This window comes from Arabidopsis lyrata, assembly GCF_000004255.2.
Source record: "Arabidopsis lyrata subsp. lyrata unplaced genomic scaffold ARALYscaffold_2, whole genome shotgun sequence".
Taxonomy (NCBI): domain Eukaryota; kingdom Viridiplantae; phylum Streptophyta; class Magnoliopsida; order Brassicales; family Brassicaceae; genus Arabidopsis; species Arabidopsis lyrata.
The window spans coordinates 13859374-13875222 of NW_003302554.1; the positions used below are offsets into that span (position 1 = coordinate 13859374).

Consider the following 15849-nt stretch of genomic DNA (forward strand, 5'->3'; position numbering starts at 1 on the left):
TAGGATCGATCGATGTCTATACGACCAAAAACGAAGTGTACAAACCTTTTTTATCTGATCTTATTGCCTCATATATGGAAGAAAAAAGTAACACGAAAATTACAAAAAGGCAACAAATAAGAAGAAAGTGGTGTGAAATCGGGAAATGATCGAAGAACGAGAAATAAAAAACATATATTAACCAAAAAAATAATAATAATCATAAAGAAAGAAAGAGGAAAGGGTCAAGAGAGCATATATTCTCTTCTCCAACAGAACCCCACTCATGTTTCCAGATATGGAGTGAGAGAAGAAGAAAAAGAAAAGAAAAAAAAAACATCAACCACTCCAAAGATTTATATATATATATATATATATATATATATATATATATATATATATATATATATATCTATTAATCTCCATATCTTTGCCAACAAACCCAACAATCTTTGGAAACAAATCACCCTTTCGTTTTTATTTAAATTTCTTGGGTCGTTTCTTAAATTTGTATGTGTTTATTAATGGAGATCAACAATAATGCCAACAATACTAATACTAATAATAATCACAAGGCAAAGATGAGCCTTGTGTTGTCAACAGATGCTAAGCCAAGATTGAAATGGACTTGTGATCTTCATCACAAATTCATCGAAGCCGTTAATCAACTTGGAGGACCTAACAGTACGTACTTTTGTGTGTTTCATCTTCATTTTCATGTTTCTTGATTGTTTTTTTTTTAATACTTGTTTGTTCTGTTTGTGTTTGTAGAAGCAACACCTAAGGGTTTGATGAAGGTTATGGAGATTCCTGGGCTTACCTTATACCATCTCAAGAGTCATTTACAGGTTGGATCCGTGTTCACCAGAATCTTTGATCGGATCAGTGTTTTTTTTTTTTCTTCTTGAAAATCTAATTCGGGTTATTTTTATATTATTTTTTTTCTGTAGAAATATCGGTTAGGGAAAAGCATGAAGTTCGATGATAACAAGCTCGAAGGTTTGATATTTCTGATCAAACATTAACACATGGACAATGTTTCTAAGACGAAGATAGAAACATATTCTTGAGTTTGAACTCTGATCTGACCAAATTGGGCTAATATGTATGTTTTGTTTCTTGATGTAGCAGTTTCCTCTGCTTCAGAAAATCAAGAACCTGAGAGCAAAAATGATTCTAGAGATCTCCGCGGCTGCAGTGTCACAGAAGAAAACAGCAATCCAGCTAAAGAGTAATGATCAGAGAATCTAAAAGAATAAAATCTTTTATAGATAGATTTTTTTATAAAGATGGAAATTAATTGTTTGTTTATTTGAAGCAGAGGGTTGCAAATCACGGAGGCTTTACAAATGCAGATGGAAGTTCAGAAGAAACTTCATGAACAAATCGAAGTAATCACATCAATCAAATCTCCTTATTCTAAGCACAACAGTTTCTCTTTGGGGTCTTAAAAATGTTTTGGTTTTCAGGTTCAGAGGCATTTGCAGGTGAAGATTGAGGCACAAGGAAAGTATTTACAGTCAGTTTTAATGAAAGCTCAACAAACTCTCGCTGGCTACACATCTTCAAATCTCGGCATGGATTTCGCGAGAACGGAGCTCTCTAGATTAGCTTCAATGGTGAACAGAGGCTGTCCAAGTTCTTCATTCTCAGAGCTAACGCAAGTAGAAGAAGAGGAAGAAGCAGAAGAAGGTTTCTTCTGGTGCAAGAAACCAGGAAACAGGGGAATTAGTCAGCTGAGATGTTCAGTAGAGAGCTCGTTGACGTCTTCGGAAAGCTCAGAGATAAAACTGGAAAATGACAATAACCTTAATAAATCAATTGAGCTTCCGTTGATGGAGATCACATCTGAAGTGATAACAGGTAAGAAGAGAAGCTTAAACGACGTCGTTTGTGTTGAACAGCAGCCTCTAATGAAGAGGGCTTTTGAAGTTGATGATGATGAGCTCTTGAGGTTGAGTTTGAATAGTTACAAGAAAGACATGGAGACGTGTCCGAACATATGACTAGGGTTTAATTGAAAAAAAGAAACATTTTACTAAAGTTATATAAAAATGTTTTAAAAGAATCCAATAATATATATATCCGTAGATTTCCATAGATTATTGTAGAGATTTTGTGAGTAAGTCGCGGTGAAGAACGCATGGGAATATTCTATATGAGTCAACAACATGATATAATATATTATATAGAAAATGTGTGATATGTGTGTATAGATTAGGTAGGGAGGCTTGTGGGTGTGGTAAAGGCGGATTTGGGGGAAACTTTTTATGATCAATGAAAGAAGCAAAATGATTAAATTAGAGAGAGCTTTTTATCATGATGTTCCGACCATGATAAGCATGTTGGCTTCTCAGTGGTTGTTTTATGACAAGACAAACCAACACTTGAGTCCTGCGAAGCAATATTCGAATATCTATCCTTAATTTATTTACTAATTAGCCATCTTGAATATATCTTCCAACCCCATGCGAGAGAAGGTATTACTAATTGTTATACTCCTAGAAGAAAGAGAGTCACGTGTTCATGAAAACGAGGCTTATCTGTTTTTTGACCCCAAATGAAGAAGTAAAGATAGATCTATCACCTTTATGTATAACCCATGGTGTTCCGGTGGTTTGGATTTGCTCTTTTGGTAACTTCCTAGATAACATTTTTGATTATATATGTTTATTTGTTGGGATAAAATCTTTTTTTCCGTACAGGTTTACTCCTAAACTTAAACAATTTAACATCTGATTTGACTTAGTGTTTAACACAATCTTAGTTATTTTTTTTTTTTTTTTGGGTATGAACACAATCTTAGTTCAGTTCAAAAAAACTTTTCAGTGTTTCACATGGAGCGTTTTCTCATTTAATAGATTTTCAAACATATTCACAAGTTTTTAGAATCTTTAGAAACTTTATTGTTTATTATATATTTTGTTTTAAAAACAGATTTCCAATCTGCTTTTTCCATTAATATCTAGCAAGTTTTTGAAAAAGTTTGGCAATTTTTTGGAAGCTTTCAAGTGTTTTTCTTATAGTACAAACTTTGTTTATCTTTTGTTCATTGTTAATGCTAATTTTTATATCTCTAAATCATGAAATACTAACCCTAACTCCAAAATCATAAATTCTCACCGTCTTAAGGTTTGTCTGAGCTCAGACCACGACGAGCTCTTCAATCGGTCTCATTAATTTGACATTCGCCTTCAAACAAAAACCGAAGGTAACCTACAAGACAGAAAATGAGAAAAAGATATAAACGTGTATTGGGTTATTTACTGATGAAAATGGTAAAAAGCTAAAATGTTATTTATCAGAAAGAAATGATGAAAAGATGCTATCTAAGAAAAACTAGGGAAAGAAAGAAAGTTATAATGCACGTCCTAATTTCGCCTTTTCTTTCACCCGGCGGGTTACTGAGTAATCGAACCATTGTAAATAACCTAAGGGAAAATAATTCGTATTTGATGCATAGAAACAGTTCAATACGGTCGCGGCGCGAACATCGTGAAAGACAAGAGAAATATGAAAATTATAGACGTTTTTCCATTGTCTCGTCCAAGCATATATTTTATAGAACCCGTGACATATATCATCTATATAGCCAAAATCTTATTTTGTCTGAATTCAATTATATATTTTGCTTTCCCATTGTTTGAAATAAAATGGAAAAACGTTCTTGGTATCGTCCAAGCCGTGTAAATTATAGCTCTGATATTGCAGTATACGGTCGGTGCGGTAGAAACCATCTAACAAAGTTTATGCATAGTTATGGTATAAATAGTTAGCTGATATAATTTCAATTATTGTTTAGTGATTATAAGGATTGAGTCAAAATGTTGTTTCGGATTCGAAACAGTACCAAACACCAATTAATTTCTGCCAACCAAACCCAATTTTTAGGAAAAGTTATAGAACGAAATAATTCCTCTTGTGACAAGTTAGTTACACAAACTTATATAAGAATTAATAAGATTTAACTATAACCAAACATAGTTTTGGGTGTAAGCTTAATGTCATACATCACTTGCGTTTGATTGATGTGTAACGAGACTGTCTGATATGCACATGATACTGTTACCACCTTTTCGCATCTTATGTCGAGCTTGATTTATTCGAACGTATCCAAACAAGATATGTTAAAAGAGTACAATCAAAGAAATTTCACATATCTTTCTTTGATTGTACTCTTTTAACATATCAAAGTAATTTCACAAGGAAGAAAAAATCATCATGTACTTCACAACGCATTACCTCATAGATAGATTATACTAAATGCTCATTTACTCAAAAAAGTGCTACAAATTGGGCCAAGGAAGAAAAGTTTCATAATCAAGCCCATCTCATACATAGGCCCGTTTTCCTCAGAATGTCAAATAGCTATGCCCATATACACTAACACTACATTTACTCATTTAGTCTACACACTCTAATCAAGAATGCACAATTGGCCAACAGTATATTTCATAATTCATAAGATGGACTGGACATCATCAATATACTACTAGAAACAAGGAATGTTGGCAAGAGACTCCATGGACCAATTTGCAAATTTTCCAACTAGGTCCATTTTAGTCCGCATGAGGCTAAAGCCTATAAACCCCACCGACGCAGGCCATGGACACATCTGCCTATTCATTTAGAGTGGTCAACCACAAGCCGGTCCAAAGCCTAAACCTTCAAATCAGGACAAAATTTGGACCCGACTAAATCAAGATTGGGTCAAAACGACTCGCATAGTCGCATCCCTAATTAATTTGCTACTGTCATCAGCCAGTTGTTTTAATGATTGTGCATTAGACCTTTATCCACCGAGGGAATATATCACCATCATCTATAATCCAATAATAACATCAAGTTTGCTTTGTTTTGCTTTGCTTTAAACTTCTTTTGGATCCCTCCGACCACATCAGAAATCTCATTGGTCACATCAAAAAACCCTCATGGGAATAAGAATAATATTAATTTAAATTCGAAAAACAAAACAATCTCCATCAACAACATTCAAGATTTCACTATCTTACAATATTTCAAAAAAATGTATGTTTTGGGTTTTTTTAAGTAAAGGAAAAGTTGCAACTTTAGGACTAACCTCGAGAATGCAGAAAAAGCAAAGGGAGAGGAACTCAAAATCAGCAAATGGGTATTTTTGTTTTTTGGACCAACGACTGGTCTCCTGCTTGCTTTGTTTTTGAGCCTGCAAACAATATCCAATCCTCAGTTTTAAAATATGTTACTTTGAGAACAGAACCTGATGCTTCAGAATGTTCTTAGTTTGCATGTGATTAAAAATATTAATGTTAAAAGAAATATAAATGATAACAGTAAAGAAAAGTGTAGTCAGATAAAGAAAAAGATCGTCCCTCATGAATAAATCAGATAAGGAAAAAGAACAAATCATAATTAAGGGAGCTATATATCAAACAGAAGTGGTTCTTTTTGAATCATTGCATTGAGGATTAAGATCTGTTAATGAATCAGCAAGGTGGGAAAAAAGCACTAAGAGAGCATAAACAAACACGGACAGAGTAATAATTCTTGAGCTTGGCAAGCAAATATCAATCCCTCAAGCTAGAATCTAATGGTAATTTCAACAGTAGAGACTACAGATTTCTTCATTCATTATTTCTTGGGTCCAGAATATTTCAAATGCATGACTTATGTGCTCCATCAAATACACTATCTTCAGTAAATTCTATCTTAGACAACTAGTACATAGTATTGCAGGCAAAAGTGACTATGAGGAGTTATGTTATGGTTGTTTTTCGATATTGGTGTGGATATTTGTGAGAAGATATAAAGATGAAGTAGCACAAATAAACATGCAGCCGATGTTGTTGCTTAAAAAAGTGTGCTAGGGATCCTAAAGTGAAGGGGAGGAAGATCTTAGAATAATATAAAGAATCATTCTTAAAGAGGAAAAAAAACAATGTATTTGTTTCTTTTCGAAGAGGGTTACTCTGTTGTACCTTTTTTTTGCCAAAGTTTAATGCTTTATATGAGTAGCTCCTGTAGGTCGTAGTAATGGAATAGTACCAACGGTTTGCGTGGCCCACAGCTCCGGTCCGCTGTGTTCCTGCCATTTAACAAAACATCAAACAAAACCACTTTCCTTAACAACAAAGGAATTATGACATAGCCATAATCCACAACATTAAAGAGTGTAAACTTGAATGATTAGGATATAACCCATTGTCCTGAAAAGTTAAAGGTATTGTATACTTCGAAGTACAATTTTGAAATCAAGGAAAAAGCTTCCGATGCAATGAATATGCAATGCCATTGAACCGTAACTCAACTTTTTCATGCTGCTTTTTTTTCGTAGTTTAGTTTAAACTATTCGTCGATATATTCAGAAAGGAACACAGCATATAATGGAACTATAACAGCATAGGAAATTGGCTTATAACCAAATCACATAATTAGGAAAGGCAGCTTATAGATGGTGTATACAGAGAATCTCACTAAACATGTTCACTGGAAAAGATGTTCAAGAAAGTGCAAGTGTGTCAGTTTAACAGTCGCCTTCAACGATGTGGCTAGTTAGGAAGGTCTCCAGAAACCCAAATTGGGCCAATTATTCAGTCAAGATTGGAATGACATGGATATGGTTAGACAAAAGCAAAGGATAAATGGAGAGATGTATGGAAACCAATGAAGAAAGATACTTAACTTGCCAGCGGTTTTCGTGTACCAAACTCTTTTGTACAATCATTGTCAGATTCTTTCATAACAGCCTTAATCTACTTAGATTTCCAAAGCAATGTTTTTTAAGTGAATCTAAATTCCCCAGGGTCCCAGGGACCCACTGTGCTTTTACACTTTAAAGCTTCCTCCAAATCCCAATAACTGATATATAACAAGACTATATCTACAGGAAGGAACACACACAAAATCAGAACTCAGAAGGGCTATAATCTCACAACTCCTAACCCTCTCATTTCTTTGAAGAAAAGAAAGATACTCTGAATCTTCTTGTCTGCCTAAGAGCAGAAATGTTGGGTTCCAGTACAAGATCGATGCTTTTTCTTCTTGTCTGCATAGGATTACTAGCAGACAACAGATATAAGGTCTCAGCCATGAGACATAGAGAGTTTTTCCTCAAACAAACACAGCCAGAGGAAATTTCTAAGGTCAGGAGCATCGGTTTTCAATTCAAACACACCCTTGAAGACCAAGGAATGCTCAGGGAAAACAGGCGCGTTCTGGAGGAGGTTAACAAGAATACAGTCAAAGCTGAGGAGACGCAAGAACAAAAGAATAAGACAGATGACACATTCCAATCAAGCAAGAGACGTGTAAGACGAGGATCAGATCCTATCCACAACAAAGCTCAGCCATTTTCTTAAGCGGCACAAGAGCATTCAAATAACAGAAAAAGGCAATATACTATAGAAATGCAAGAAGAAACGGACAATCAACCTTATCAAGATGGAGGTAGGTTAGTTGGTTATTCTCGGGTTTAATTTTCAAGTATAGGTTTTGATAAGAACACACAATATTGGCTGGTGAAGCTATCAGTATTCAGAACGGCATTGTCTGTTCAGATACACCAGGAGAATACATATTTGTTTTCTTTGACTAAGTCTTCACTCTATTGTTTGCATTAGTACGTATAAGTTTTGTTCTTTGTGCAATCCTTTGACTCCCACCAAAACATGTCTTTATGTATATAACATATCTCAAAAGTTTTGATTTTCTACAACTTCACTATGCAACCTCTCTTTTCCCACAAATCTCTTAAAGCTAAATACGATTCAATATCTCAAAATCACGAAAAAAAAAAAAAAAACTTGGAATTTTCGGATCTAAAATGATTCTTAATGTTCACTACTTATGAATAAAACTCGGATCATGAATGACATAAAGCCATACCTTAAAGCAATTGCAATACGAAGAATTTGTTGGAACTAACGCCTACATTGCGATGCGATCCATCTAATAATCGGTAGATGAAACTCCTAAAATCGAAGACACTTAAAAAATAGGCTCAATGAAAACCAGAGGAGAACGAGGACTTACCGTTCCGATGAGCTAAAAAATCCGCCGCCGCCTCAGCAGTTTTCTTATACGGCGAGGAACCGCCATTTTTCACGACGGTTCAGCCGCCGAGAAGGCCTAACGGTACCAGGGAGGGATTCGCTATATCACATTATTTGCTTATTTTTAGTTGTTAGGCCCAGTCCATAAAGAGAAATCTATTTGGGCCTAGTTCTTAGACTTTTTTTTTTTCCCTGCCTTGAGATGTTTTGTGCTTGATGATTAAATTTTTCAAAATAGCCATCTATTAGTAAATTTAAGAAAAAAATTGCATGATTATAAAACTACAAATTAGCTAAATTAGCACATCGACAACAGAGTTTTTTTTTTCCATAATTTTACTTTTATCATTTTGTTTGTTAATTTATTTGAGCTATTTCAAAACTACGTAAACGTTTTTATCAATAAAACGACGTTAAAGAAAACTTATGAATATTATAGCAAATCCGTAATATGTATGTTATTTTTTAAGTAAGAAAAAAATTGTATGATTATAAAACTACAAATTAGCTAAATTAGCACATCGACAACATAATTTTTTTTTCATAATTTTACTTTTATCATTTTATTTGTTTATTTGAGCTATTTCAAAACTAAGTAAACGTTTTTTGATCAATAAAACAACGTTAAAGAAAACCTATGAATATTATAGCTAATCCGTAATACGTATGTTGTTTTTTTCCATAATATTTATGTTATTAGCAAGTTTATATCTTCTAAAAACCTCTAAATATTATATGTTTCGAATGCATTAAAGTTTTCAATATATTGCTTGTATAGTTGAGATCATAGAAGATTATATATTTATCATTGTCTATCAATAAACATCTAATTTATCAAATAGATTCTTAATTCTACTATATGATCTTGTTTTATGATGTGATGGATATATAAAAATATTTTTAGAAGCTAACATGTAAAATTTTTATTTGTTTATTTTTTTGTAGTGATTTAGCATTTGTTATTTATCTAATTTAATCGTATTTTGTGTAATTTACCTACTTTATTCAATAGGTCTATAGATAGAAACGATACGCAAAAATGTCCTAATGATTATATGACATCTAAAATTTCGGCTACAATTTGTACTTTTTCTCCAACCCTAGTGGCCAGTTTGCGTGATGCGCGTGCTATTTTGGTCATTGACAAGATCGTTAGGACATTGTTCTAATCCGTCTTTATGATTCTAATTGTAATAGCTAATTAGTAAAGAAATTGTTAAATCAATGTCTCTGTCAACGAAATTATTAGCAAAACTATAAATATGTTTATTTAATTATTTTTATTGTATGGTCAAATATCGGCCGATAGTTGTAATTTGGATTCTAATTAAGCGTGATTGGTGACTAGGTTTATGATAAACGACAAAACGTAACACCAAGTCACCAACTGTAGTCTGTAATATATTCATTGTTACTCCTTGGAAAGAATTTTTTTTGTCTCATTTTATCGATAATGGTATGTGGTTGGTGTGTGATATTCAGGAAGGAGATCAGACTCTTAACTATACATTAATGAATTATATAATCTATACGTATTTCTTCTTTACAATAGGGCATTAGGCTAAGAAATTAGTGGTTTTTCTTTTATATAGTTGTACGAAGGTCTATATAAAAATCTTTTATGATTAATAAAGAATCACCATCCAAACTTAATTAACCTTATTCTCAAAAAGAAACTAAAATTGAAGGAGAGAAATTGCACTAGATAACCTAAAAAAAAAACAAAATTAAATATCTAACCTCTAACCCCTCTATTCACTCTCTTTCTCTTCCTATCTCTCTCTACCTTCTTTCTAAAAAGCTAATTTTTCTTTTTTTTTTGTTATTCACCTAAATCACCCATTGAAAGAAGCCTAAATATTTTAATTTTCTCACGGCACATGTTACTAGAGCAAGGTCGAAGGCGGAAACTCATATCAAATTATCAGAGTCGGGTTGTAAAAAGTTGTAACTTATAAGAAAAGGTTCATCATTATTTTTATAAATGGATCATCATTAACGTAACAGTAACTAATCTCAAAATGGTCCTTCAAAAGAAATTCCTATGCGGAAAGTATAGATTATCAAACCGTCTTACTTTTAGATTATTAAAACCCGAATAAATAATCAATTCCAAATGTTAACATGTTTTTTTATAGTCGACACTGGAAATAACATCTAAACGTTAGAAATCTCAGGTAAAAAATGATTTGAAATACAAAATAATATAAGAGACGTTTTGTCAATTCTTTTTTTTTTTTTTCGTCTACGTTTTATCAATTCACATATTACACTTGATTTTGAATTTCAATTATACTATAAGAAACTAGAGTCTTGTTTTTTCCTGACTCAATAATTTTACATTTGGAATATCATATTCAAAACTACAAAAAATGTGATTTTTTTTGCATATTCCATCGTATGTAGTTATATAATAATTAAATTACATCATTACACACGTGTAAAACTAAATTAACCACAGTTAAACAAAATTATATCCATAATTAGAAGCTAACTAAACATAGCGTTAGCGATACACAATTTATAATTTTGTTAGAAATTACAGTATATTTGCTGTAAATATACCATACATAAAATTTATACGATATAGAAGATGATAATGAAAATTGAAAATAATTGTGGGGTACTTAGAAGGGAAAGACTTGAAGACATACACACATAATTGTGACCCAAAGCTAATCAATAACGTAAACAAAATGCAAAAGAACACTAAATTTCGGCGCCACACTAATGACAAGAAGTGAGAATAAGAGGTCGGTAAGAGATAAGAGTCTTTCAAATGGTGGTTAAGGAATTTAGACATTTTATTTTCATGATTAATTGCAAAACATGAAGTTTGGCAATTGTCACAACAAACTCTTCTTTGCTCCACTATTGGGGTAAGTACATACATATAAAGTATTCGTGCGAAACAAGTTTTTGAGGGGCATTTTTGGTAATATACAAAAATTTCTAGTACATTAGCAGTTTAGCAGAAGTCAAATATATCACTAGAACACGTAATACCTATATTAGAAAGAAACTTTTTCATGACTTATTTGCTTAGTTAGATTATCTTTATAGGAAAATGGTCCCTAAACAAAATCAAATTGGAAAATGTTAAACGGACCAAGATACAAATACGGGGTGATAAAGTAAAATTAACAAAAGTACGGGGCAATAACGTAAACTTTAAAAGATAAGAAACTGTAATATGTACAGTGGAATAGGAAATTGCAGGGCAGCTGTAATTGTCCTTTAGTACGATGCATGTAATGGGCTTTTGCCACGTATACACATTGTACTCAAATCCTCCAACTAATCCCATCCTCTCCTCGAATATATTCGATTAATTAAATTTTATTCTATGTATTTAAAATATTTGTCACACTCACATTTTTTTAGTTTTACACAAGTTAGTAGTTACCCACTGGTGAAAAGTGAAAACCCATATCTTACAAATGTCCCCGTAAAATCATTGCTTTTTGGTAAGACTTTATATTCAATATTTTATACAGATTCAAAGTGTATAGTCTGTCTATATAACGTATGAATAGATATCAAAACTAGTGACTAAAATATTCAAAAAAATCTCTGTTTCACCTAAACAAGAAAAAGTAAAAAAGAAGTTGTGAATTTTCATTTTGATATACAGTGAATGTTTTCTTTCTTTTGCTGTATGTTTTGGACGTTTGTGAGTAAGCACTTATTATTATTTTCCAAGTCCTAATTATCTTTCATCACTGCCATGTTCTTTACCGATATAATTACATCATCGTCACATGCATCTTTTTATTTATAAATAAAATAAAACTACGAAACCTAATCTTCTCATTAATCACAAAGCAAAAGAGTTTAATTAAACACACTATAAAAGCAGAACTAAACTAAAGCTATGGATTTGTCTTCCAAACCAAAACAACAACTTATAAACTCTCTTTCCTTCGCCGGAGAAATGGGTGTTTGTTACAAAGAGTGTTTGAAAAACCACGCGGCTAATCTCGGCGGCCATGCTCTCGACGGTTGCGGTGAGTTTATGCCGAGTCCCACCGCTACTTCCACCGATCCTTCTTCTCTCCGTTGCGCCGCTTGTGGCTGCCACCGTAACTTCCACCGGCGTGACCCTTCCGAGAATCTCAACTTCCTCACCGCGCCGCCGATTTCTTCTCCTTCCGGCACTGAGTCGCCGCCATCTCGTCACGTGTCTTCTCCTGTTCCTTGCTCTTACTACACCTCAGCTCCTCCACATCACGTGATTCTCTCTCTTAGCTCCGGTTTTCCTGGACCGTCAGATCAAGATCCAACGGTGGTTAGGTCAGAGAACAGCTCAAGAGGAGCAATGAGGAAACGAACCAGAACCAAATTCACGCCGGAGCAGAAGATCAAGATGAGAGCGTTCGCTGAGAAAGCAGGTTGGAAAATCAACGGCTGTGATGAAAAGTCTGTGAGAAATTTTTGTAACGAAGTTGGGATTGAGAGAGGAGTTCTTAAAGTGTGGATGCATAACAACAAGTACTCACTTCTCAATGGCAAGATCAGAGAGATCGAACATGGTCTGTGTCTGAACACTATTACTCACAGCTGTAACAATGATGGTGATGGGTCTTCGTCTTCTTGAAGAAAGATTCAAGATTTGGGTTAAACCGAATTAGGATACTTTAATTTGGGAAAATATGACCATTAACCGGTTTTAAATCTTCTTGATAGTGTTTTTTCTCTAACATGTAATCGATCTTGATATATATTATTATGCAGTTTGATCTTTTCTGTATCCACTTTGACAGAGATGTGGTCAGAGATCATAAATGGGTTTGGTAATAAATAAGGTTTTTAATCGGAGGTTAAAACGAAATTTGATAGAGCATTTCTAATTATAGTAAGTGCATAATCGCTAATTGTGATCGTGAAATCAAAAGATTCGTTTATTTGTTTACTTTGCTATTATATATTCTATGTTATCTTCTGCATTATTAGAAATAATCTCCTGAACTTTAGAGAAAGAGTAAGTAAAGTTTGCTTAATGAAGATACGACGACGTGGTTATTAAAAATTGCAACAAACTATGTCGTGGCGGAATATAATTAGGTCATCTGGGCGGCACATTTTGTTAATTATTTGTATACTATATCTATATGATAGGATTAAAAGTTATTAAAATGCGGGCTTATCTCTTTCCATTTAGGGATAAGCTTCGGCAACAACGACCTTGCTTATTTATCCTAATTAAGAATAATACAGATGTTACGATTATTAAAATATCTACTCTGTCTCTATGCAAAGATTTGGCTCTCCCCACACCACTGATATTAATAACTCATTTTATCTTTTCATACAAAAATTCTATCATGTATTACAGTATTAACGAATCATAGCGAATGCTTTATCACGTATAAATGGTTTTAAGTTTAATGCTGGAGACAAAAGTATTTCACCATATAGATACGAAGTAACCAAGCCCAAAGCCTTAAAAAAGACAAGCCGGTACGGCGGTACGATCCGATCCATCATCCATGCCAGACAGATCAATGTATGCCAAAAGCTCTATGTAGATCCGAGTAAGTAACTGCATGCTAGGCCTGGGCACGAAGCGGATATCCGAAAAATTTAGGATATTTGTTATTCGATTCGATTTAACCGAATACTTGATTTTGTGATTTGCTTTGATCCGAAAATTTCCGGATATTCGGAATATCGAATATCCGGATTTTTTTGTGATATTTGCGGATATCCGCTTCGATACTTCTGCACTTATTAAAACTCTAAAAAGCTAAGCGCTCGCATGTAAAGCTACGAAGAAAAATATAAAATTTGGGAAAAAGTAGTCTTCACAGGATTCCAACTTCTTATTTTTAAGGGATATTGATTTTTTTTAATAAATTCCACTTCACTAATAAAAACTATTAAATTGTGTCACAAATACAAGTCCGAAAGATAAAAAACTGAGTTTACAAATACAAGCCAAAAATATATTACGATATACACATATATATATATATGTATATATTTCTAATATATATCGAAAAATACGGATCGAAGCGGATATCAAACTTTAAAAAAAACAATATTTGTTATTTGCTTCGGTTTTTACGAATACTACATTTTTCTATTTGATTTGCTCCAAAATATTACGGATATTCGGATTTTTCGAATCGAATCAAAACGAATACCGAGTCGAAGCGGATCTAACGAATATTTTACCCTAGCCTACTACATGCATTATTAATGATCAACATATGGTCTACACTATGTTTGTATTATCATTTGCAGACAGTGGCAGAGCTAGAATTTTAGTTTATAGAGGTCATATATAATTAATTAATTTTTATTTAATTATATATTAATATTAAATTATTTGTTTTAAACTAAATATAATATCTCTAAGAATAATTTTGGAAAAAAATAGAATATGTCTAAAAAATTAATATTTATCACGATTTTAAAGATTTGTAGCCATATATTAGAAAAAACATAAAACAAAAAATGGAAAATAAATTAATGCTAAAAAAATTAACATGTAAGGGGTCAAATTAAGAAAATTGATTGATGGCATGGGGGTCATTATGGAAAAAGTAAACAAAAAATATACATAAATTATTGTTAGACTTACCTTAAAAACCAAAAATCATAAATGTTATGGGGTCAATTGACCTCCCTCCCTCTTCACTACCTCCGCCACTGTTTGCGGGTAAAATATAAATGAAAGATCGGTGTGTGATTATGCATAATCACCATATGGTAGGATGATATGAAAATTTTGTATGCTACTAATTAATATTCCAATTGGATATTCATTCAAAAAAAAAAAAAATTCCAATTGGACAATATTCCAATATCTCATAATTTTTTGATGTTATTGGTCCGATGAATGAATGTAGATATCAAATATACACACTACCCGAAGACATGTTATATAACGATGTAAAATAGATGGATAACAAAGCAAATTAGACACTAAACCCCAAAAAATAAAATAGCAATGAATAATATTCATTTCGTTAATTAACAATGAAAAAAGTTTATGCGCCGCATCAGCATTAGTATTAGTGATATATTTAAAAATATATAAAATTTATTACTATTTTGTTGGTAAGTACTAAGTAGCAACCAAAAAAAAAAAAAAAAAGTACTATGTAGCAACATATTATTGTCGTAAAAAAATTGATGTTATAGTTCTGATAAATTTTATATGTCAAAAAACTTTAGAATCTCAAATAATCAATAACCCTGCAAAATCCCTTTGATGAAATTTTCAAATGACAGTCCATTACTTCTTTCTGTTGGAACTGCAGAAAGAAAAATATTTCAAAAGTCCATTATTTATATAGTTAAGCCCATTAGAGCTTTTTCTCAGACTAGACCCAATAACACACCAAAGAGGCAAAGACATTAATCGACCTAAGTATTAGGGAGATTTGGAAAGGTAAACCGTCAAAGCCTACTAGAATACAAGTCGAAGATGAGAATCCGGTTCAGTGGGGATCTTGCATCTGGAGTCGTAGCAGCTCATGAAAACTCATCATGAATTCTATCTAGTTTTGGATTGGCCATAAGATATGGATAAGTTAATCACCATATGGAACATGTTTATCATCTATCTAGTTTTGTATTAGTGTATGACAAATGATTATCAAGACAAGTCTTCTTTGAGTTGGAGATGTATATGACGACTGTGACCAAATTAAACATGCACCAATTACACTTTACCAAATCTATTTTCCATTTTTTACAAAATCTCAACTATCCTACATTTAAAGAGGATGGGATACGTCAGCATCAGTGTCTGGTCCAGATTTATTGAGAGACACGTGTAGCCTTGCATCTCTATTGCACGTTGAAAATGAAAAGAAAAATGATTATTAAT

General features: G+C 32.8%; 3 protein-coding genes and 1 long non-coding RNA gene across 6 annotated transcripts; 3 read left to right on the forward strand and 1 right to left on the reverse strand.

The window, feature by feature from the left end:
* Positions 1-373: 373 nt before the first annotated feature.
* On the forward strand, positions 374-2284 carry LOC9324788 (myb family transcription factor PHL8). Of its 2 annotated transcripts, none has more exons than XM_021010114.1 (6): positions 374-663; positions 751-827; positions 930-978; positions 1108-1210; positions 1301-1370; positions 1449-2284. In XM_021010114.1, the coding sequence occupies exons 1-6, from the start codon at positions 492-494 to the stop codon at positions 1983-1985; spliced, it is 1008 nt and encodes a 335-aa protein (XP_020865773.1). In that variant the 5' UTR covers positions 374-491; the 3' UTR covers positions 1986-2284. The 2 variants fall into 2 exon arrangements, with proteins under 2 accessions (XP_020865773.1, XP_020865774.1); XM_021010115.1 differs by having other exon boundaries at positions 377-663; positions 1111-1210.
* A 2212-nt stretch (positions 2285-4496) lies between these two features.
* LOC110224289 lies at positions 4497-8186 on the reverse strand. 2 transcript variants are annotated; one of them, XR_002328967.1, is made up of 4 exons: positions 7990-8186; positions 5937-6043; positions 5060-5164; positions 4497-4638 (listed from the first exon to the last, which is right to left on the reverse strand). It is a non-coding gene; the product is annotated as an uncharacterized LOC110224289 (long non-coding RNA). The 2 variants fall into 2 exon arrangements; XR_002328966.1 differs by lacking the exon at positions 4497-4638 and having other exon boundaries at positions 4898-5164; positions 7990-8168.
* LOC9323309 (CLAVATA3/ESR (CLE)-related protein 45) lies at positions 6053-7703 on the forward strand. Its single transcript, XM_021010312.1, has one exon. The coding sequence runs from the start codon at positions 6963-6965 to the stop codon at positions 7314-7316; it is 354 nt and encodes a 117-aa protein (XP_020865971.1). The 5' UTR covers positions 6053-6962; the 3' UTR covers positions 7317-7703.
* Positions 8187-11589: 3403 nt separating the features above from the next.
* LOC9323310 (zinc-finger homeodomain protein 11) lies at positions 11590-12870 on the forward strand. Its single transcript, XM_002887200.2, has one exon. It carries the CDS (start codon positions 11884-11886, stop codon positions 12604-12606), a length of 723 nt encoding a protein of 240 aa, XP_002887246.1. The 5' UTR covers positions 11590-11883; the 3' UTR covers positions 12607-12870.
* Positions 12871-15849: the final 2979 nt, after the last annotated feature.

Coding starts and splice junctions, on each gene's coding strand:
- LOC9324788 (XM_021010114.1), top strand. CDS start 492: ATGTGTTTATTAATGGAGATCAACAATAATGCCAACAATACTAATACT. Junction 664..750: donor TCAACTTGGAGGACCTAACA/GTACGTACTTTT, acceptor TTGTGTTTGTAG/AAGCAACACCTAAGGGTTTG. Junction 828..929: donor ATCTCAAGAGTCATTTACAG/GTTGGATCCGTG, acceptor TTTTTTCTGTAG/AAATATCGGTTAGGGAAAAG.
- LOC9323309 (XM_021010312.1), top strand. CDS start 6,963: ATGTTGGGTTCCAGTACAAGATCGATGCTTTTTCTTCTTGTCTGCATA.
- LOC9323310 (XM_002887200.2), top strand. CDS start 11,884: ATGGATTTGTCTTCCAAACCAAAACAACAACTTATAAACTCTCTTTCC.